The sequence below is a fragment of the Alligator sinensis genome, unplaced genomic scaffold, assembly GCF_000455745.1.
Source record: "Alligator sinensis unplaced genomic scaffold, ASM45574v1 scaffold318_1, whole genome shotgun sequence".
Taxonomy (NCBI): Eukaryota; Metazoa; Chordata; order Crocodylia; family Alligatoridae; genus Alligator; species Alligator sinensis.
The window spans coordinates 614,137-639,062 of record NW_005842421.1 but is presented as its reverse complement, the minus strand read 5'-3'; the positions used below and the strand labels follow the sequence as shown (position 1 = coordinate 639,062).

Sequence of the window (24,926 nt, the reverse complement as noted above, 5' to 3'; positions counted from 1 at the left end):
AATTAACAGAGAACAGGTTAGCCCAAGGTACATATTTTACCTAGATAAAATATATACACAGGCATACTACTCACAGTTATTATACACACTTAACTTTTTTGTTTAGGATTTCATAAAACTAGAACCTAATAATAATTACTACCTTGATCAGCAAAGCATTCCTCATTTGCTGTGATCAACCAGAAAGACAATACACACAGGCTGATGCTGTTTGCAGTTATTGTACACTTTCAAAAATAGACAGAAGGCGGGGCAGTATAACACCTTATAGCCTAACTCATACAGAGAGGCGTGAGCTTTCACAGGCTACAGCCTACTTTGTCAGATGCATTTACTTTGTCATAGCATCTGATGAAGTAGGCTATAGTGTACAAAAAGCCCATGCCTCTCTGAACAAGACAATCTAAGAATCCACACCACCCTGCCTTCCTCCTGACTTCAGACTAACACAGCTAAGTACTACTTTTTTCCTTCAAAAAAAACAGGTTCATGCTGCAGATAATGTATTCTTCCCTTATGCTGTTTTCAAAAGTATTAGGGAAGACCTGTGTATTTTCAGTAGATAAGGTCTGTTTCTCACAAGAGACACAAGGACTTTAACAAGCATTTGATCAGACCTCTAGGGAGAAATTGCATATCAGAGTTTAGAAGCAGTGGGAATGGGAAATAATGTCCTTCAAAACTGAAAACAGAGTAACAACCTTCTAACCACTTGAATTTGGAATCATTTTTCCCCTTGACAGCACATGGTTTGAGACTGCACACAACAACAAAGTTTAAAAGGCAGAACAGATATCATACAACCAGAACTGGTTTGCCTACGGATGGGATCATACCAAATGTCTTTCATAATTAAAAGATATATTTTAATAAACCAAAAAATGTAAATATTAACTAGAGAAGTAAGCTAAACATTGAGTTACTGTTGTAAATTCCACTGCTGAAATAAGAAACATTTAAAAAGTAACTAGAATATAGAAGTGAGATTTGTGAATAATACACTATCAAAACAATATATTTTCAAACTTACAAAACAATTTGTTAACATCCAGAGAGTGATTAAAAATGTAACAGCACACTAAACAACTGCAGGTATATTTAACTTGAAAAAATATATAATTTATTTTGTTCCCTGTGATAAATAATTTGTTATAAATTTGATTTTTTAAGATCTCTCTTTGCTTCCAATGCGCCACATAAATAAATGGCACTAATTTGTTAAGCCAATAACTTTTCCAAAGTAAAACCTAAATGAAGGAAAGGACATATGCAGCAGTGAATCGTTCAAAAAAATTTTATTTAATTATTGCAGAAACAGTAATAGTCAGTTCAAAGGAAAGGTTCAAAACATCTAAAACTTTGAATACATAAATTTTCTCTTACAATTTCACGTCCCATAAAAATTACAAGAAAGTGAAGCTTAAAAAATGCACAACGCAGGTAATGAGCTCAAACCTGACTTTTTACAACATTTTCAAGAACATGAGAAACAGATTTTTATAAAATATTTATATTGTTACACTTCTCCGTTAAATCTAATGCCTTAATATGCAGAGTTTGCAAGATGTTGAGACTTTGATCATGTACAATAGATACAAAGAATTAATATCATTCATACAAAGATGGAATTAGAAACTAACAGTATCCTAAAAGCATAATTTTAAAGAGTACATGCAACAGTCAACAGTCCGTGTGTCAGTTAACATAGGCATTACTCACTATTTCTCATCAGACAGAAAAATGAATACATGTTTATACTTATTTACTTCAATCTCCACAGTTTTCTGAACCCAGCCTGAAGACCTACTTTCTTTCAGAAAAGATATTTAATTCTCAAGCATTTACTTCAAATGGCTTATTTTAAAAATGGTGAAATACCGCCCTAAGATTGCACTATAGCATTTAATAAGATGCTAGGATTTATGGGAGTCTTACTTAGGAAAAAACTAACAGCGAAAATTATTCTTTACCTATACGGATTATACTCTGATATTTGTAAATGTTCCTCCCAGCTCACCCCACTCCATTCTGTCTCGAGAAAATCAAAATAAAGAAACACCTCATAAAAATGAATACAGTACCATAATGCAATCAGAAGTGCATGGATTTTAATTGAAGCTATTCTAGTTCCACTTACATTGTCTTCAAATTGTCCCAGCAGCAATAAAAATAAATAAATAAAACAGGTTCTAGAGCTGGGGCAGGAGAGGAATCTTCTAATTAAGGCACAATAGTCAGTTTTCACTTTGTAAAGTAGTAAAATAATCAATGTGTTGGAATTTAAGAACCTCATTTCCCCAGCTGGTCCAACCAGGCTGCAGACTGCGAGCAAACAACTCCAAACATTCCATATCCGGCTTGATAAATTCTGTCAGAACCTCTGTGCAAAAGAATAGAAAAAGATGAAGATGAAAAAAAAAAATCAATTTTCTCTGAGCTGTTGGGAGATGAAAACAGGAATGTTTCATTAGAGACAGCAAATTAATTCTAGGGATTTCATCAACCAGCTTAACTATTTATAGTCAGAAAGTAATTTGAAATAAGCGCCCTTGAGATTCTGAACAATAGTGTCAAAGCCTTCAATAGCCCTGATTTATCGCTTTTCATTTGGAAGCAGGGAATAAGGAATTCAGCACCTACACAGGTGACGTCTCAATTTTTCAATATTGTTCTCATAACATCTCCTGAGAACTAACACAACTTTTGCCATAAAAATACAGCATTTTCCCCCAAAATTGTAATTGTTTAATTCTTTCCTCCTAAATATCAAGTATTCCTGATTATTTATTAAGGTTGCATTTTTCTATCAACAAGTGATTAGTGATGCTGCCTTGTAAAAACATGAAGGATAAACATCACTTTAGTGTGGTATAGCACAGCAAAACATAATCGAGTATAGAAGCAATATGGTAATTAATAGAGACTTATTCTGGTTCAGGATGAAGACCTTTCTGGAAGCATTAAAAAAGTTCTATAACACTGCTGTTGTTTCTTTTAGCATTAAAATTGTAATCTAATATTTCTCCTGCAGTTGGACTTTTAATGCCAAATGTTAGTAAGTAGGTATTTCATTTATAATATGGGTTATTTCATTGATTGTGAGCAATGGACTGGGGGAGGGAGCCTATCTTGATTCTTGGATTTTAGCTGAAAGATATCCTAGCAAATATGCTTTTTTTAAAATGGATTAGTTGTCAGACAGATCAATTTAGCTTGTGATTGTAAAACGAACTCAATTTCAAGGCCTAAGTATAGAGATATTAAATGAAAAATAAAAAGCCTATGAAGCAAAGACTTAAAAATGGCATAGTAATGTAGGAACAATAGCCTAGAAAACCAGCCTAGACTAAGAATATGTTCCAGCAATGTAATGTTTTGCTTCCAAGACTGACAAAACCCCCTCCTTTCTCAAGAGTGATTTTGCTACTTTCCCCTTTAACTCACAGGGCTTTCACTCTTCTTCCTAGTTCGGAAGACAGTCTACATGCGTTTTATTATCTAAATTGATCTCTCCTCCTGCTATCATTTCAGACAACAGAATTACATCTAATCAGCATACATCAAAGCAAGGATGGGAACAGTTTTGACTGGAATCCATTGTTTGCCTGTCAAAGTTGCCAATCAAAGTGAGATGGTTGATCTGAAGCTCTCTCATCTGTTTTAAGTTCACATCGTGAATTGCTTGTGATGCTAGACTCTGGGCATGCCTTCAAAACTTTGGTGAAACAGTCCCCAGCCTGTGGCTTGTTTGTAACATGTTGTCTGCAAAACCCTCTACCAATGTTCACAACTGCAGAAATGTTTGCTTTTTTTAGTTTGACAAGGAGAGCAAAGATGCTGCTGCCCACGCAGTGTGTTACTTGTTCAGTAATGATGACCACTCTCCTTGTGTGGGTGCTAGTCTACCTTCTTCCTTGTCTACCCTACATATTCCTTTCCACAAATATCTTAAGTCACTTGAAACTTATTCAAAGTAGTTTCCGGATGTTTTAGATTTTGGAATATGCATGTAGCACCAAATCTTTCACAAACTCACAGGAATACTCCAAGTTGCTTTTCATTTGTTGCCATTTTGCCATTTATTTTTGTAATACCATATTTACTCAAATGTAAGATGAAGGTTTTCTCCCCTAGTCAGCATAATGAAAAAGCTCCTTGTCTTACATTTGCATACAAGGAAACCTCACTAAATACATTTTCTGTCATAAAAAATGATGCCAAAATCAGCATATGCTCAATACTGGAAACTGACTATCAAATTGATTTAAGCCAGCCAACACTGGCCATGACTAAAACACATGGCCCATATTGGGCAAACATACTGATGGGAATCTTTCGTATTTTTTTCCCCTTAAAAAAAACAAACAAAAACAGACGGGTGTTCAATTCATAGGGAACTGGTGGCACCAGGTCTGGAGGTACTGCAACAGCAGGCCAGCACCAGGTGGGCCAGAGCCAGCCCTGACACCCTCCCCTTGGTGCCAAAAGTGCTATATTTGATCTTAGCCAAAAACACTGAGATGCTGATGGGAACCTACCACAGGAATAGATTAGTGTAGCCCATTTGAACATGATACACAGGACACAGAAGGGCACAGTGTGCTCAGTCCCCCTCAGTGACAACTCTTTTTCCCAGTCATGGTGACGCACTACATTGCATACATTTTTACTTCCTCTTTGCTCCCACAGCTGAGTCAATGCCTTTCTTTCCCATTTCCAATTATTCCTGTTTCTTCATCAGCCTTAAGTGTCTGACACACCTTACAAATGGAGCTCCAAACACAAGCAGTTCACCCAGAAACCCTTGTCACCCCCTCTGTCCTTTGCATATAACATCATGCCAAGTTTGTACTATATATAAGTAAGTACAAAAGTGCTGTGTCAAAGTGAGTTTATGGAGTACCCGTGCTAAAATTTTCAGCAGTTTTCCAATTATTCCTGTTTCTTCATCAGCCTTAAGTGTCTGACACACCTTACAAATGGAGCTCCAAACACAAGCAGTTCACCCAGAAACCCTTGTCACCCCCTCTGTCCTTTGCATATAACATCATGCCAAGTTCCTGTTTCTTCATCAGCCTTAAGTGTCTGACACACCTTACAAATGGAGCTCCAAACACAAGCAGTTCACCCAGAAACCCTTGTCACCCCCTCTGTCCTTTGCATATAACATCATGCCAAGTTTGTACTATATATAAGTAAGTACAAAAGTGCTGTGTCAAAGTGAGTTTATGGAGTACCCGTGCTAAAATTTTCAGCAGTTTCCTGTGCGGGCCGGGTGTGAGCCAGGCCCTTTTTTGTGCTCTGCGTGGGCTGTGACCAGCAGCCCGGGCACATGGGGTCGGAGAGAACGGGCGACACGCTAGAATTAGGCACGTACTCGTAATGGTAGATTTAAAGATTGTTTACTTACACCGAAGATGGTTGCGGTGCAGGCTGGAAAACTTGCTTGAGTTGCAGTTACAAACAAAACAACACGAACAATCACATGGAGTTTGCTAGGCTCCACGGAAACAGAGCTCCGGATGCCCTGGACAAGCGCGCCACCAAAATAGAAACCTCGTAGATACGTCTTAAAAAAAAATTATCGCTCGAAGACGGAAAGAGGTGGGCGGTGGATCAGGTCGCCAAACTCCTCTGAATCTCACACAGGGTTTCTATTACCCTGCCGTGTACCCAGAGTCCCCACGAGATGGATGTGGAGTCCTCTTCGGCTTGGGCGGAAACCGCTCAAGCCTCTTATACGGCTAGCAGGCCAATCGTTAGCCGCCACGTGGGAATAATTTAGAACTAGCCACTAGAGGAGAACAAATTTGCATGCGGGTGGCGGGAACTCCTTTGCACCAGGCATTTCTCTTGCAACTTGAGAAATGCACCCTGCAAAGGAAGCTACAAATTGGCAGGAAATTCTCCCTTGCACCGGGGTTCTCCTCTGCAGCAGAAAACTCCACCATGCAACGAAGCTGCAGTTTAGCGGGAATAATTCTAGTGCCGAAGCACACACAAAATCATACCTTTGGGTTATGACATTTCCAAGAAAGGTAAAATGCATCAATTGTGGATGAACTAAGTCTATGGGTACCCATAGTAATTTGTCTATATGCAGAAGTTTGCCCCTCACTTCCATGTGCTCAAGGAGAGCAGGGTCTGAAAGTAAAGGGGAGGAGGGGGAGAAGCTGGGGTGGCAGAGAGCAAAGGAGCCACCTGACTGCCCCCCGCTCCAATTTATTTTCCTTGCTGCAGCAGTGGAAGGGGAAAAATTCAAAACAAACTTCCAATAATTAAATTATATACCTGGAAAACTATAACAAATTTATAAATTTCCTAGAAATTAAATCTAATTATTGGGGGGTCATTTTATATTCAAATAAATACAGTAATTTTGCATCAGAAAATCTATTCCTAATACTAGACAGGATAGAAAGTGTAAGCTTGATGTTTGCAGAAGACAGCCTGGCAAGTTTAAAACAATAAAACATACAATCTGACAGCAAACTTGCTGCACTCCAGGATGGTTTTTTGGTGTCACAAGAGTTCACCTAATTAAATACTACTTCTGCCAAACGGTGCTGGTACCATTTTAGAACCAAAAATTGGAAAAACCTATAATTTTTTTCCCAAGCTCCACAACTAAAGATTTTTGTGCTCCAATTTACTAACATTTTGTCAAAGTGCTCCCAAAAAATCTATTCTGATCACCTAAGAAAGCCCAAGCAGTAGGGTATGTCCCTTCCTAAGCAGAGGGGGAGTGAGCCCCAAGCTTTCAATGAGCTCCACAGTGCCAGACCCTGGCATTTGTGTGAAACCATGCTGACTTCAATGGGAACCCATCCATTCAGAGCTTATCACAGGATCTGAGGGGTCCTCCTCACATAAAATAAATAAATAAAGCCAAAAGCCATTTCTTATAACCTGATTAACAAACAAATAGCACCCCCCACTCCCCCCGGAAGAGCAGCCCATAGCCCCGTCTCGCTCCCCACCCAGGCCCTGTGACCGCGAATTCCAGCCCCAGGCCCCATATGCGGCCCAGGCTGGGCAGCATCCCCAGCCCTGCCCCAGCCCTAACCCTGCTCCTCACTATGGGGGGGGTCTCAATTTCCTCCTCCCCACCCCACACCAGACTTACCTGCGGAGCTGCTGCTCTCCAGGCCTCCTGGCAGCCTTGTGTATCTGTATGTGTGCACATACACATGGTACCCCCTGCCTGATCACCCTCCTCCCACTCCCTGCAGCCCCTTGCAGGCTGGAACTTTGCCAACCTAAAAGAGGAAACGCACTGTTTCCTGCATTTTTCTCCTTCAAATGAGAATATCCAGGTTTTACTGCATTTTTCCACTGCAAACAAAAAACCCAGTTCCCTGGTAATATGGCACAGCAGGGCCACGGTGACATTCAGCCCAAGGGATGTGTGGCCTGGGCAGCGGATGACTTGGGGAGACGCAGGCCCCAGGCCACTTGAAAACTGAACAGACCTGATTTAATGCAACACCAGGGATAAGTCACTTCTAGCTGGGACTGTTCAACCATTATCAGAAAGCAGGTGACTATCAGAGACAGAGAAATCACTCCAACTTTTCTATTAATTTGGAAACAATTAACAAGGGTTTCCATGCATCTCCTTTACCATCTCTCCCTCGCCCAGAGATTTTCCTTCAGAAAATGACTGTTTGGAGAGATGCAGATGGATCATATTATATTTCAAGATAACATCACAATATGATTTTTCATAGCTTGGATGTGGGTATTTACATAATTGTAGCTGGCAGTAACCCTCAGTGTAATGAAAATTAGCATACAAAGAGGGCAATAATAAGACCATATTTTGTTGATGTAAAATCTAATGCCACCCGTTTTCCTGAACATTAACATTTTCTATTTTAAGCTATAAATTATAGCATCTATTATGATTTTATGGGCTGCATGTCTTCAGAAGGATATGTTAACACATGCTTGGGGCCTGACCTGCAGACTTGGCTGAAGTTTTCCATCTGAGTAAGGATTTGAAGGATCAGGCACTTAGTAGAAAAGATAAAAATATTATTTCTCTATTAGGAATTCATTAAAAGAACAAAATATCCTGCTTTTACAGTTGCAACTATTTGCACTAAATAGAAATATTTGTTAAATCAATATTAGGCTAACTCAGGGATATCCAGCTTTTAATGAGCTAGAGGCCACACACTGTGCAGACCCCCTCAGAATTCGTGACATTTAAGCCCCAACCCCAGGCCATACCACCCAGCTCTGCCCACAGACCCAGAAGCAGGAAGCAGGAGCTGGAGAGAGAGGAGTATGGAGACTCCTGTGGCAGCAGCAGCAGCGAGGAGCAGCACAGAAGAGCAATAGGGCTATGCAAAGTTTCAGTCCCTGATTCAATTCGGTGGAGATTTGGCCCGATTCAGTGGCCAACTCTCCAAATCCAAATCGAATCAGGAGACCCTTTAATCTCTCCGAATCAAATAGAAACCCTCTGAATCGATTCAGAGAGATTCAGAAAGATTCAGCGATTCGGACATAGACACAGCTTTAAATGTTTTTTCTACATACCTCAAGGTACCAGGTGGCTCATGAATGTTGCAATGGTGGGGCAGATGGAGCATCCCATAGGAGTGCGGGGGGCTCCCCAGAGTGCTCAGCAGCAGACCTAAAGTGGACCAGAAGCACTTCTGGTCCACTTCCCAGTTCACCTCCGAGCACGTGGGCCCCCCCCCCATACCCATGGGGGACACTCCATCTGCCCCACCATCGCAGCATTCACGAGCCGCCTGGTACCTCAAGGTATGTAGAAAAAACATTTAAAGCTGTCTATGGCCAAAACACTGACTCTCTAAATCAGCATCGAATTTTCAGATTCGGCCGAATTAAATCTGAACAGTGATCCGAATCAACTAATTGAATCACTGTCCCCGATTTGGGTCAAATCCGAATCTAATACGGTCCATTTTGCACACCACTAGGGAGCAGGGCCTGGATAAGAGCTAAGGCCATGAATTAACTCCTCAGGGGCTGCATACAGCCTCTGACCTGTTGGAAAGCCCTGGTCTTTATCAACTAATACTTGGCCCAAAATTCATGTTTAAAAACAAAACAAAACAAGAAAAAAGCAAAAACCACAAACCACACTAGCTCCAAGCTTTTTTTTTTTTTTTTTTTAAATAAAAACAATCCAAGGAAATGCACTGCTCTGCAAAGATTTCCCTGTAGCATTTGAAACTCGAGTACTAAAGCACTAGGGATGCAGATATGATACTCTTCAAGTGAAAAAAGCTGCACTGATTTTTATTGTACAAGATGAAAGGCGTGAAAAATACAGCATAAATAATGAAAATAAGTCACAAGATTAAAATTTGATCAATTTTAGTAAAACATTAAATCTTTTATAGCAGACGGGCCTGTATTTTCTGATTTGACTCATTTGTACTCAATGCAGAACAAGAAAAAGGGATGTGGAGGTAGGACAAAGAGGACTTTATTCCATGTGCATCTTCTCCAGAACCCTGGGTTGACTGGACTCCTGTTAATGCCCAGTTAACAATGGCCACGTGTACTATTCTACCAATAGGATATAAAGATGGCATATGGAAGCTTTATCCAGCAATGCTTCTAAAATATGGTCCAATGGGCTGCTATGGGAGTGGGGTATCCTCTGGGCTTCCAGAATATGACCGTGATTTTTGCATCTTACTTCACAGACACACTTTTGTATCGTAATACCATTTCTAACAGGTAGGTATAGATAAAAACCTAACTTTAACGACTGGGGGAAGAAATAGGATATCACAAGAAGAATCTACGTAAAATACTATGGGGGAGAGTTTGAAATTCACATTTTTTCAATGTCCTCCATGTAATAGTGTGTCACCTAAATTTTTAACAGCAACAATGAATTGAATTAGGAAGAAAACCTGCTGTTACTTGAAAACCACAAGTGATAAAATTGAATTTTAAAGCATTTGCATAAAGCAGTTTAAATACATTTACAATGACACATTAAAAATGTGAGCAGTAAGCACAGAACGTGCATCATCAGAAACCCTGACAGTCATGATTTCATAGTTAAATGCACTGCAGGAACCTGAATGTCTATTTTTGATGACTTACTTTAATTTGCATCTTCCTTTTCCCTCAGAGAGATAAATTGTTATAATCAGTCAATAAGTGACTACATGTGTACCAACATACAGACGTTATAGTAGTAACAAGAAATAAAGTGCCAAACAAGATCAATAAATACTAATATTTTTGGCATTGTTGCTACTTAAACAAAACATAAAGAACATGTATGACTCATCAAGTTTCCTTCTCTCCCATTCCAAAACTTCAAGCTTCTGTTGTCTAAAATAGTCTAGGAGTGGAGATCAGCTGCTCTCTACTGGCAAATCTAAAATACTACTTTAAAACAACAGTGATAAGCCCTTCCAGTAAGGTCTGGGCATCACTAGTATCTTCTGACAGAGTCAACAAATTTACTTGTATTTTGACTCCGTGACTATTCTGAGACTAACCTTTAAATATTGCAGATATACATGTACATTAAAAATGGATGCAAGTCACATGCTACACTGTGTTTTCCAGCAATAAAACAGATACAGTATCAACAGTAGGTTTTCAAGTTTAAATCAAGAAGCATACAGATGAAAGGGAGAGCCCAACAAGGCTTATTTGATCGACTTTAACTGGTTGTGCCAAGTATCTAGGTTTAACATCCCTTTTTGAATCCCAAGTACAATATTTTCTAAGCCAAGCCATGGATCACCATTTACACATAAATATTTACAACAGTAGTTTCTCTATCATGCATCAGACAAACAGAATCACACAGCTGAAGGAACGGTTCTGTGAAATCCTAGTCAAGGTATACAAAAAATTGTCACCATGCTGTGCAGTTTGGATGTAAGACCACTTATGTATCCAGACCTTTTGTACCCTTGCCTGTTACTGGGTTAAAACCAATTACCAACAGCAGATTCTGACAAGACAACATTTTTCTATCTGCATTTAGTGGACAGTGGACTGAACTTCTTTCTTTCTCTCCATTCCCTAGTGTACCACTAGCTGGAGTCTTCTTTGAAAGCTTACTACATACTTCACCAAGTAAGAAGACACTACCTGTTTTGCATTGCTAGCCACATCAAGAACACTCCACGTTTTCTCTTCATGCTGCACAAATTTCCTGTTTGTTTCTGAGTGCCCCACAAGACTTGGTTTCAATATATAATGTCTTAAGAGATCACAGCACTTCCAACAGTGGAGATTAGCTTGCGGCACTCTCTTTAATTATCCTGAAACACAAACACTATGACTGGTGTTAGGGCATGGCTGGGAGGTATTCCTAGATTCAAAGCTTGCTTATTTATTTATTTAGGTTATTAAAAACAGTGCCTAATTATTACTGGTATAAGGAACAGTGCATACTAATAACACACAGTTAAAAAACACAAATAACCCCAAAATGAACACTTCCAAACCTCCCTCTCAGACAGAAGTACAAAGAGAGTTCAGGCTAGCATCACATCTAAGGTCACCCTGCTCTTCCAGCACAAAGGAATGTTCCACAATAAGTATAAAGCTCACTTGTGCAGACTCCGGTGCACAGATTAAAAAGGGCTAAAATTACAAGGGAAAAAATCCCAGATCAGTTTATAATTGTGTCAATTTTTAATTGTAGAATATTACCACCTGCCTTTTCTCAAGTCCAGTACTACCTACCCAGCATAAGAGAGAAAGGGTGAGCCAGGGGTTGCTTTGGTTCCTTAATGACAAGGAACTGGCCCAAGACTAAAAAGAGCTTCCACATGAATGAAAGACCACCTTCAATCTCACCACCTGCCATTCCAAGAGCAAAAAGCACTTTTTGGATCTGTCCATTCTCTCACACAGCAGTGTGTACATTAATTTTTTTAAATGTCTTTAAACCTATGAAAACCAAACATCATACTACATATAGAATTCTCTCCCTTGGTAAAAAAAAAAAAGAAAGAATAAACCAAGTGTGATGCATGTAGTCACATTGCTTCAGAAACCACCAACCATCATTGTGCAATATTAAAATGAGGAGGGCAGTATAAGAACCAATATGGAAGAGTCATCAAAGTAAATTATTGTCAGTGTAGACATCTATATTATATATTCCCCACCAGGAATGTTCTTTACCTCACAAAATGTAGTACAGTCATACACAAATTGAAGGAACAACTCAATATTGCTGTAACTACAAACTACAATAAATAAATAAATATATAAACAAACAAATAAATAAAACAATTTTTAAGACCTCTGTTCGGCTCCTAACATCCACTTAAGTACATAAAAGTGCCAGGATTTTCAGACATGTTTCAGTGTGCCAGCAATCTGCAGAAATTCTACTAACTGCAGTTACTTGATACTTGTTAAAATCAATTAATCTATTAGATATGGGTATATATGGGCTTAGATGCATAACTTTAGACATCCAAGTTTGAAAATATTGGCCTACAGAAACATTATTTATCATACAGAGGAGATCCCAAGAACATACCAGCAAGAGGAGGTTTATGTGAATGAAGAGTGCAGGGTACACTGACAATTAACTTGTGGTCTGGAATTGGAGGCACTTCTACTTCTGATTTCCTGTTGCATAAATCAGAAACAGAAAATAAATGAAGTTTCTCAGATAAATCCTCCAATACTGAGACACAGATCATGCTTTCATGGGGTTTTATTACAAATGGGTTATAAAATATGAAATGTTTATTCACTGTCAGAATCCACAGTAAACCTCATTGAAGTTAAATAGTTAAATGATGACATTATTTATTTTCCTGAGAAATAAAGGGAAACATGAAATTTCTATAGCTCTGGAGAAAAAACAGATTAAAAAGAGCTAAAATCACAAGGGGAAAAAATCCCAGATCAGTTTATAATTTTGTCAGTTTTCAATTGTAGAATATTACCACCTGTCTTTTCTCAAGTTCAATAGTACCTACACAGGCAGAAGGAAGAAAGGGTGAGACAAGGGTTGCTTTGGTTCCTTAATGACGCTAAAGAATTCCCACTTCCCATGAGTTTTTATGTCAGGTTCATATACCAGATCCAGGATCCATTCAGCTAAGGGACAAAATACGGCTGCATGGAATGAAGAGTCTGGGTCATTATATTTTAATATATAAGAATGGCATATGCAAAGAGACCTAGTAACCCAAAAAGTGTACTTTCAAATACCAGCATCTCATACCTTAATGACAAATCCACATTTCCTTGAACTCTCCCTAATACAAGGACTTCATAGGGCTTCTTGTGGGAAGAATCTAGTGGAAATATAAATTCTCCAGATCTGGTAATCTGATACAAAGGGATTCAAATACATTTTGCATGAGTCTCAGGATAAACCAGGTGAATGTTTCTAATTAGTTATTTATGCTCTCAGATCTTTCTAATTAGTTATTTTTTTCACTAAAAATAAAGATATAAAAATATCACGTCTGCTAAGAAACTACCCATATTAAATAGGAAAAATAAAAAACCTAACTGTAAATGACAGATTAACACCAAAATGTGTAGAAAAGCATCATATCACATTGAGTTCCACTCCCCTTTCCCACCCAAAGAAAAGCAATTAAACAGTTTCTGAACTTACTTTTACCCAGTGCCACTCAGCAAGGGTTTTAACAGACCAGTGAGGATAGAGTTCATCTTTAACAAAACGTAGATGCTTCTGTCTATTGGTCACCCATGTGACCACAAGACAATTTGGAGCAGCTAGTGCTGATATGGGAATTTGCTTGATTTGCCAGGGAGACAAGTAGCTGTATCTACATTGGTATATTCAGATAATAAGTTAGCAAATACAAAGCTAATATTAAATTATACATGTGAACATACACACGTGCACATATAAACACACGCACACTTATCCACCCACACACACTTACCCAGCCACACCCGCTCCCTCCAGTGGAAAGGGCTATATACATTTCATGTCTGAAACTCTGCTTTATTTCCACATATACAGAGAAACTGAGCCAAGAGTGACATCCAGTGGTGAAGCTCTTGGATTTGTAAATTCACTAGTGTACTTTTTTAAAATGTTAGGGAGCATAATCTTTTCCCCATCAACATAAATTAGGCATTTAAGAATTTTTATGTTTAAAGATGATTACTTTTTATACACACAGTTGTTTACAATTCTACTCTTTGTATACTGCAAAAATGTTATTTGATAAAAAGAACAGCTTATATTTTTTGTTACTTCTACTCATGTCAGTACCATGCTATTCTTCACCCTTTAATGCAAAATCTCGCATGTGAATGAAAATGCCAAATGAAACAAACACAAGTGCAAGAAAAACAAGTTTGATGGGCAAGTTAAAGGTTAAAAGAGAGCAATTGCTTCTTACACTATATAAAGTCATTTATTAATTTAAACTAGGATTGTCATTAGAGATTCTCCAGAATTCTTAGTGAGCACCTTAACTATTAAGCTATTGGATGAAAGAGGCACCTCCTCCTCCTGGCTTTATTTTGTGTGGAGTTACCTATGCTCTCAGAACTTTTACTGTATTGGGTCCCAGAGATAAGAAAAGCATTCCCCCATTCCATCTGTGAATCAGGAGGTGGGTTCAGGATAAACTAGAAACCTAATTGCTTAGCACTATTAATTTAGGGTACAACCAGTAATAGGTATTTAGGCCTAAACAATTTTATTGGTGGAAGTGAAGGTACCTAAAAACTGGACACCTGCAGGGTTAGGTGGCAGTAGAGTAGGGAGACTGAGGATCTAAATTTGGGAGGTAGGTGCCTAAAGAGGCAGCTAATCAACTAAGTCATTTAGAGGAGGTAGCTCCAAGATCCTCATGTGAGCATTAAGATGCTCAAACCCCACTTGACAGGATAGTTATGGAAGGATTGAAGAAAGAAAAAGGTAAGGAAAATCCTAACCATCACAGAAGTCCTGGACCAGCTTCCAATTCAAAAGTTTAGCAATACATGCATTATGAAAGAGATTTGCTTCCAAAGAGATATGATAAAAAGGTGTATGTGTGTGTTCTTAAATGGTGGTATCAGGAGATTCCATCAAATTAAATTGAACTTTGTAAAGATCCTTAGCTAAAAGACTACCTTTTTGCCCACAAGACCATTTGCACATTTTTTCATATAAATAGCATACGAAATTGCATGTAGCATCTTAGCATTCCTAGTGTTTGAAACTGACCACCCAGTTAAATGTGTGTCAGGTAACTGATTTGTAACCCCTGGCATCCCAAGAAACATGCTCTACTCCAAGTGATACATCAGTTTCAAAATACCAACTTGTACTATATTCAGAAATAGAAATAATGGTCTTCCACTTTGATAGAGAGATGTTTTCTGCATGGTAAACAGAAGGGGTAAAGAGGACACTGTCTGTATTATTTGATTAAAAATAGAGGAGAGTGCAAATGCCTGTTTAAAAAAAAAACAAAAGAAACACAGCACTGCCAAACACAGCCCTGCCCCTCTTTCCAATGAAGCCCACCACTAACTGATATGAGTCTTTTTCTTTTTTTTTCAAAATAAGGTACAACCTTAACTTTGACCACAGTAGGTCAGACATCTTACTCACAGGCATACTTCACTCAAAATGTCTGTAATGGTTGAAAGTTAATGCTATACATACAGATAAGTGAAATTTTCAGGGTTGGATGTGCTTCTGCAAGTATTGTCTGGCAGTGTAAGCTGAAGGCTGAATTTGCTCCAGGAGAAGAGTCTGTGGCTCTACTTGGGCTTTTGATGCTTGAGTGAGCTATCACAGTTACTTTTTATGTGGCTTTCAAAATAGACATAATAATCTAACCCTTTAACATCAGAAGAGAGGTTTTTTTTTAATAACAGGCTTCCAGATCTATTGTACAAGAAGTATATCAAAATTTACTTTGAAAAGTTGCAAGGTCAAACGCACACAATTCTGTGGTAGCCAATGAAATTCCACCAGCATAAAAGTGATATAATTCAGTGGCAGAAGAGGCCTATAAAACTCTAAAAACTTTACAAACTAAAGTCACCTATACAAGTGACAGACCTCTGCTCCAATGCATGCTAATTAGCATGCAGAGCAGACTTGGTTAATCGAGTCTGCTGGAATGTGTTAATTAGCGTGCTCCAGCAGCCTCCACGTCACATGTATTTAGTGTCCCCATATTTTAAAATGCTGGTGGGGGTGCTTTAACAAAAGCTCAAACAAGACTTAGTTAAAGAGCTCCTGTCGCCATTTTGAAGCGCAGGATGCTGAATACAGATGACACTGTGGGTGAGCCACTCTAAAGCACACCCCCCACCCCAGCATCCCACAGCACATGTATAGATGCCCTAAAGTGTTTAGCAGCAGATCCTATCACAGCTGAAAATTTCACAACTAGTATCACTTTGCTATTTCTACCAAACAGGCAGAAAAAACAACCTTGCAAAAAAATTCTGAAGTTTCTACAATAGGCTCCGATCCTGCAAATATTTACAAACTGATTTCAACTAGCTTATGGTAGTAAAGTCAAGCATAAGTAACTGCAGGATCAGGGGGTCTTAAAGTATACATGACTTCAAACTTGCTAGTTAAAACATATCTCGAATCCTCTCATGGATCAAGGGTGTAGGTTGTAGCTGTGTTGGTCTAAGGACACAGGCATAAAATAAGATACCAGATTCACCGAAGGAACCTTGTCTGCCTCATGGATCAAGTAATTTAAGAACTAGTCCTGAAAGCACTTTGGGAGCTGCTTAACTTGAAGTATGTGAGTAGTGACAGTGAAATAACATGTGACTGTATGTATATAAAGTTAGGCCCTTTCCAAAGTTTTTACTGAATAAACAGTGCAGTCTGTCCCTGTGTGTGTGTTGGACTGAACCACAATACTAAGATATCAATTGCATCGATGTGAAGAAAAGGCTTACAGAATCTGTAGGAATGCTCTGATTAAAAAAAAATAAGAAAACGAAAAATGTTTGCTTGTTTTTAGGTAATATTATATATATATATATATATAGAGAGAGAGAGAGAGAGAGAGATTTAAGATTACCGATTACTTCTTTTAACAGACTTGTTTGCCCACGGTGGATCTATTACAATTGCATCATATTTTTTCTTGTCTAGAAAAAGAAAGAATTGAAACACATTAGTTTTAAGAGAAAGCAAAAGCTAAAATCAATATCCAAAATTTAAACCAATCTCTTACACACACCAAAATTATATCCTATGCAGCTAAAAGGCAAAATTCTCTTACCATTGACATAATAAATTGAAAAATTCAACTGTTTTTTATTACTTCAGATGGCTTGTTGAAAACAATTTTTAGAATGAAATGAAGAAAACCAATTGTCTGATCAGCACTTTTAGACCTTTTTTTTCCTTTTTAAAATGGTTCACTGGGTCCAAAATTAAATACCAAATCAGAATGAGTTAAAATCATGCTCAATAGTCTAATATATCAGTTATGACTGCATTGGCAATTACTTCTCAAGCATGTGCGTGTCTCTTGTAGCTGACATAAGAAGAAAAAAAAACCTTAAAAATTCAGGTAATTTTAGATCTCTTTATGCCAAATTTGCCTTATACTACAAAACTATATTCAGGTAAGACAGCATATGAGAGATACTGTGTATTCAAGAGACACAAACATGAGCTGTTCAGAGTAGAAAGTCACATACAGCAGAACAACGCAACTGATTTCACAAAAGCAGTTTCTATTCAAACAGTGAGTGGTTAACTATAAAAGGTATCCCACATGTGGCCCAAATCTTCTAAATTCTACGCTAATAAAATAAATAGTTAGAGAATGGGAGATTTGAGGTAAAAAAAACCTTGAGATTATATGTTACGATTAACATTCACTATACAGAGGCCACTTAGAAATGCATAACCTACTGCCTGAAGTTCCAGAGCAGCAAAACAGTACTACACATAGAGCAGCAATTTGAAGTTTGATTTAGACTTTCTTGCTCTTTCAGGAAAGTGAAAGCAGTAAGCCATTTTCTTCAACACAGCTACAGCTTGACCTTACATTGTCAGGACAGAACTATGATTGTTAAGCAAGTTTCTAGCACTTGCATGTCTATCCAGTTAAAACATGGGTGTTTCTTCTTAAAAGTTTAAATACAGAATAATAGACAATGGAAAATAAATTTAATTGTCAAACCTTGGGTAACAAATTAAAGCCCAGATAGTTTACAAGTTTGGTGCTAGACAGGACAGAATTAACGCTAGAAAAAATATTCTTCCCTTGTGTTTAAATACCTTATCATACTGATGTTTTAAATGATTCAGGCAGGGTTAAACAATGCACAATTTCATTGTTAGATAGATTATAGAGGAAGTGCAGAAATAAACAGAGTGCACAGCTCATTAAAGAAAAGTCTACTGGGTTTTATATAAAACACTACAGCTGTATTTTTCAAAACAGCATAAGACTTGTCTGTCTTACTCCTGAGGTTGGACACCTAATGCGCCTTCCTAGACTCCTCTGAAAAATCCCAGTAGAGCTGCAGGAAGAACACCTCACTATCAAACATCGAGCTGGATAGAGTTGCAGACACTATGGAGGGTAGGATTAGGATTCAAAATGACCTTGATAAACTGGAAAACTATCTGAAATTAACTGAGTAAAATTCAGTAAGGACATGTGCAAACTGGAATTATTTCGTCTAGAAAAGAAACAACAAAGATTCAATAACAATATTCAAGTATCTGAAGGGCAGTTTACAAAGAGATTTGAGACAGATTTTTTTCTCTGGCTGCAGGGAACAGGACAGGGGATAAATCTTACATTTCAATAAATGAAATTTAGGCTGGATATTAGAAAGAGCTTTCTAACAATGAGGCTCGTAAAGTATTAGAACAGATTACCTAGAGAGACTGTGGCATCATTATCCCTGAGAGTTTTTAAAAGCATGCTAGACAAATATTTGCACGAGATGTTTAAAACAGTGATTCTCATCCAGGGTGCTGCACAGTCTTGGAGTGTCTTGAGATCCTTCCAAGGGTGCTAGGAATGCCAAATAATGTTGGCACTGTTAAATGTGTAAATGAGATTTACAAGATACAATCAGAAATTTAAAATAGGAATCTAGAGTGTTAAAAACATTTTGATCTGTTATGATCCTTCTGAGTTTTCTGTCACAGAAAAATTGCTCTATGATCTTTCCATAGTCAAAAAATGAGTGAAAACTAAGAGACTGCATTTTCTGAGGGATGCATTGAGTCTAACAAGGGGTGCCTTGAGACCAAAAAAGGTTGAGAGCCACTGGTTTAGAAAATCCTGCCTTGAAAAGGGGGTTGGACTAAATGACCTCCTGAGGTCCCTTTCAGACCTACTTTTCTATGGTTCTGCTAGTAACAGCTTCCTACTGTTTTCCCTACTAGCAGTTCTTGGGCCAATATTATGATCTCACATTAAGATTATTATCTGAAAGCTGGCTCAACAAGCAACATATCCCAACAATCAGTAGGCTATGGGCCAATGACCACTAAAAGCATACTTTTAATGAATAAATATACTTACAATCCAGAAGTGGTTGCATGCATGAAATATCAGATAAAAGGAAGCTGCTTTTTGGAGGCACCAGATATTTCTGCCCCATTAAATTTAGTATTTTTGCATAACTTGTCATATTTTCTGTAACACATGACAGCAGATCCTGCTCTGGAATGGTCACTTCAGCTATCATTTGTACAATTTGATGGGCATTTTCATTCACAGAGGGAAACTGCTTTGCCATTTCGCATAATTCAGCCAACCCACAGCCAATATGTTCCATAACAACATTCTTGCTGCAACTTTGTTGTGCAGAAATAGATTGAAGGAAACCACTTTTGAACCCTTCTTGGACTATACTTGTAGAACCTTCCCAAATCAGTCCTCTAATCTGTACAGGAAAAAATAATGTCAAGAAAAAGAAATAATACAGTAATGATTACCACCAACACCAGCAAAAAGGAATGCAAATATAGACCATAATTCAGTATATTTCAGGCAAAAGTAACATCATTGTTGGAAACCACAGCTTTAAATCTAAATCAAGACTTAGACTAATACATTCCTGACACTGGAAGCAGATTACAAATGTAAGATGCTAAAGGGCCAGTAATAGTCTCCCTGGTGGAAGCAAAACATAAGAGAGCCTTTTGTTGGGGGATACAGTATACTACCTAACTAATGTAATGAGAACAGTTCACATTGTTGGTTTCAAGCCTTAAAACAAGTATCAGTAGCTTTTTCCTGCAATTATTTCCTGTATTGGATGTTTAGCTAACCAGAATGTTAAAGGTACTATGTGAAATCAGTTCTAGCTCTCTGAAATGTATGTTACCTTCAGAAATCTAATTTATTTTATACATGCAAGCTAACATAAAACATTCACAACATTCCACCCTTGTTAGGGAACAGAGAGATCAAATTTCTATTAATGTAATCAGCTCAACATACAAGACGTGTATTCATGTATAACTTTTCTTCCAGCTTACCTTTGTATGGTATTCTAAAGCATCCAGTTCACCTTGGTTGAGCCCACTATGCTTTCTTTTACGCGTCTGTAGAATGCACAAATGAAATTAAAAAAAAAAGTCAGATGTGCTAATGTGTCTAAAATATATAATGATAATATACAGAGTCCTTCAAGACTGGAAGAAATTTGCCATGATCTTCCCTTTTTATTTTCAACTAAAGTATTAGAATCAATATTGTCAATATGAACTGCCAGAATAATCATAACACATCTAGGTTCTTGTAGAAGGCATATACTTCCCAATGCTATGAAATGACTTCTATGCTATGCCACAGCTCATGTTAACTCTAAGTTGGGCAATTGCTAGGAGTTACATGTTCAGTTGTAAGGCTGGTGGCAACAAGAAAATGCCATCTATTTTCTCAGGGTTAGTTATTCCTTTAGGTAATAAAATACATACACAAGATGTAAATGGAAGAGAAGCACCTCATATTTCTGTACTAGAACTGACCTAGGACAAATACATTTTTGTAAGGCCATATTAAAAAAAAATCAAATATAGAGATGGAGCAGTAACACAATATTTACACCTGAGATTTTTTTTCAACTCATTAAATGGAGTGCCATAACACTAGCACAGCCCAGAGTGGATCATATTGTCCCCTCATCATAATTTGCAATAATATAGCATTGAAAGACTATGTAGTATGTAATGCTATATATTTATGAAGAATACTACATATCCAGGGAAACACATAGGAGTTCTATATATAATAAAGGTAAGCAAATATTATAAAAATAACAAAGGGCCAGAAAACTGATGGGAAATAAATGGTACTTTTGAAGGTCACCAGATCTGCTCCATAACTGCTTTTTTTTTTTTATAAAATGATTATGTATTTCATATGGTGAGCTGAATTCTTCCCTCATGCACACACCAGTAATAAAATTGCGATGTTTTATTTGCAGAATCTTGAAATCTGATTATGCAGTAACCAGAAAAGGCTTAACTTTCATATTTAAGGCTGACTTCGTAAAACTGTCGGCAAAGACCTGGCACAGTTATCACAAATGTAGGCTGGAGCTATGCGACAGACCTAAGGTAGCAGGGGAGGGTCACCAGGCTGGTTAAACAGGTTGGTGCGACCTAAGAAAGCAGGGAACTACATTTATATTTCAAAGCAGAACTTGTAAGAGGCAAGAGACTAGAATACATGAGAAGAGATAGAGACGCTGAACATGAGAATCATGACGGGTATGCAATACATGAGGGACGTAAAAAGCATGTTATAGTCAAGGCACCCAAGGGGGAGAAAGAGGTACAGTAGACTTGCCTATAAACACGCAGGCAAAGATGAGGCTTCTGGGATTGCCCTCACCAGCTAAGATCTGACCTGCAGTCCCCCAGAAAAACTCCTGAACACCTGGCTAGACTCTGCCTTCAGGACTACCTAAGACTCATGCAGTTTCTGTTGCATCTAAATTGTGTGCTGTTATTTTGTAGCGTCAACCTGTGCAAGGCTTTCTGTTGTCTTTTTGCATTTTAAGTTAGGCTAAGTTGTGTGTGCTGTCACTGCGTCTTATTGGGCTGTCTTAGCTTAGGCAGAGTTTTTCTGTTGTCACATACTTGGAACTGCAAATTGCTGTGCTCAATTAACCACTCTTTTCAGAGAATGAATTATTCTTGTTCAAGCATTATGAATTTAGTGCCACTACCTAAAGTCTAATATGAAGTGTGTTAACAGAGCTAACTATAATTTTAAAAGCAACAGTTGGTATTCTAAATTGAATTTGTTTAATCCAGAAGTCATTCTAGAATGCTCAGTTTAATGTTACAGAATCACTTTTCCGAATAAGATTCCTGAAAACCTGGAGTTTCCAATAGAAACCTTTTTTTGCAGTCACAGCTTCCCTAAAAATGCTCTTCTGATCTGCAACTCTTCATGCCAAGTTTCAGCACACTAAACATTCCATTTTAGCTCAAGAAAATGACTGGATGTGGAGAACAGAAAAAAAAGATGGCCCAGATCCTCATTTCTTATATAGCAGCAGGGTTCCACTGAAACGTGTGAACCTACACTGGCCAAGGATCCGAGCACATAGTTCTTTTATAGCTGTATGATTTCAGGAAGGGAAGAGAAATTGGGAGGAAAGTGCAGAAGCAGCAACAATTCATAACAAAAGAAATTAACAATTTACATGGATTGTTGTCCTTCAGGAACTTTGAAAACTTTAAAAACAAAAGAGCCAAGCTTCAAAAAGTCATTTTCAAGCTTGCTGGCTAGGCATCTACTTATCATTTACTGCCTGATTTTCAGAAACGCCAAAACTCACACTGAAGCAAGCAAGCTGAGCACCCCTCAAAATCAGACTTTGCAGATGGCTGCTAAACCACTGGTTTTCAAATGGGGTTGCGAGTTATTACCAAGAGCCCAGATCTTTCCAAGCTACAGAAGTCCTTACGAATAGCTAGAGAAAGCTTTGGTTTTGCAGACATCTTCACTCTGCTGGAGACTGCTGTATATGTGCTCCTCTGAGTCCAACCATTTGTACTGAAAAAATTTTCAAGAAAGTATCACAGTATACTGCTCAATGCATAGTTAGTTTGTTCATAGCTCATTTAATTCTGTTGGCCATACCTTTCTTAAATTGGCAACAGAATCCGCATCACTGCTCCTGGCTCCTCCTTCCTGCTCCGCTCCATTGGTGCTGTCCTTTAGCTCGGTGTGACCAGCCTCTAGGTTTCTTTGTTGTGGTTTCTTTTGGGGAAATGCAACAATATGTGGTTTAAAGACTTGGAAGAACCCATCCCGAAACACATATTGTGTGTGGGGGATTTCAGCTGCTCTTTCTACAGCAGCTCCAAGCTCAGGAACAGGTACATCAACAGGAGAGGATATACTGGCAAAGCAGGAAGGAACAACAGGATTCACAGAAGAGGTGGAGGTAATGGGAGCCTCATCAGGGTGTTGGGAAGAGTGACAGAGCTGGTAGCCAGCCTTGTTGATAAAAGAAAGATGATCTAGTAGCCATCCAGCAGACAACCGATGCACCACAGACATCACAACTTTCCTCTTTCAGGAAATATCATCATCTTTGAGGAACTGGAGCCAATATTCATACTCTTTTCAGTTTAGACTTTTCCTATAGTAAACAAAAAAGCAGATTCCTTAGAGCTATAACTACTTCTTTAAATAATATCCAGGGCTTATCAGGCAGTTCAAACACAATAAGACACTCTCCTCCTTTGAAAAGCCTGCTACACATGCTAAAATTAACAACTCAAGGGAATTTTTTTTACCTTCCTGTGGTACTCAATGTTAAATTTATTTTCACAGGGGATTTTAAATGGGATGCTTCTCCTATACAATATGGCACTTGGCCTTACTTCAAGATTACTCATTGATTAGGTGAGGAAATACTGTTTTCTTATGGCATTAATGTAAAATAAGAGTTTGTGCCACAACAGCACGAAAGAAAACTGGCTACATGCGACATTCCAGTTTTTTTGGTTACTTTTCAGTATTACTATCACACCTTTTGGTTACAAGTTACAGAGATTCTGTGCATTTCTCCCAACTTTCAGGGAGGGACGTCTCTGCACCCCCGAGAGATGTAACAGCTCATTCTATACCTAATGATGGCACAACCCAGTAACATCAGCATTTGGGTAAGCATCCAGGGCCAGCTATACTAACCTCCAGATTTCTTGCTTTTGTGGCAGCCTGAGAGCTCCTTCCTGAGCTTTTCTAAAGCAGTGTAGAGATAAACTTTATAAGCAGTGGTGCTAACCCAGGGGCGGGCAATTATTTTGGGCAGAGGGCTGCTTACCGAGTTTTGGCAAGCCATCCAGGGCCGCATGACAGGCAGCCAGGGGCAGATAAATATTCATTTTCTAAATGTTGGGGAGGCCCCATGGGCCGCACAGAATAGCCTGGTGGGCTGCATTTTGCCCACCTCTGTGCTAACCCCTTTCCTCCTGCAAGCCAGATGGACCGTGCTGGTGGTGGTACCAATCTGGCATCTGGGGTGGGCCACGCAGAGGCAGCAGGGGGAGCTGACCTGCCCCAAGCCAGCCCAGCAGGGGAAGGGGGCACGGCTTGGGCCCAACCTGGCCCTGCAGTGAAGGTGAAAGGTGTCGTGGCCCAGCCCCAGCCTGCGGGGCTGGGCAGCGAAGCGGCAGCTGGGTTCCTCGCTCCCTGCGTGGCTCCGTGGCTACCCGCCCCGCCGCCAGCCCCTCGCTCCCCTGCGCGGAGGTCACCCGGGCCGCCCGCAGCAGCAAGAACAACAAGATCCCCACACACCGGAGCAGCCCGCCCGCGCTGGGCGCAGCCATCTTGCTGTACGGCCCCAAGGACCGCTCCCCAACGTCACATCCGACGAAGCCCGCCCCAACTCATCGCACCGCACAGCGGCGGGGGCGGTACCCGGCGGTTGGACGCCAGCCCGTCCGTCAAGAAATGACATCCAATGAAACG

At 39.0% G+C, this 24,926-nt stretch overlaps 1 protein-coding gene across 5 annotated transcripts; it reads right to left on the bottom strand.

Annotated features, from left to right (window-relative positions):
* Positions 1–1,282: 1,282 nt before the first annotated feature.
* On the bottom strand, positions 1,283–24,844 carry METTL4 (methyltransferase like 4). 5 transcript variants are annotated; one of them, XM_025211679.1, is made up of 10 exons: positions 24,753–24,839; positions 24,147–24,197; positions 23,088–23,592; positions 20,468–20,533; positions 19,506–19,869; positions 17,028–17,097; positions 13,616–13,790; positions 13,214–13,320; positions 12,518–12,609; positions 1,283–2,437 (listed from the first exon to the last, which is right to left on the bottom strand). In XM_025211679.1, the coding sequence occupies exons 3-10, from the start codon at positions 23,508–23,510 to the stop codon at positions 2,235–2,237; spliced, it is 1,500 nt and encodes a 499-aa protein (XP_025067464.1). In that variant the 5' UTR covers positions 23,511–23,592; positions 24,147–24,197; positions 24,753–24,839; the 3' UTR covers positions 1,283–2,234. The 5 variants fall into 5 exon arrangements, 4 of the variants coding, with proteins under 4 accessions (XP_025067464.1, XP_025067463.1, XP_014378434.1 ...); XR_003095608.1 differs by lacking the exon at positions 24,147–24,197 and adding an exon at positions 11,110–11,296 and having other exon boundaries at positions 2,253–2,380; positions 24,753–24,844; XM_025211678.1 differs by lacking the exon at positions 24,147–24,197 and having other exon boundaries at positions 24,753–24,844.
* Between the last annotated feature and the right edge of the window lie 82 nt (positions 24,845–24,926).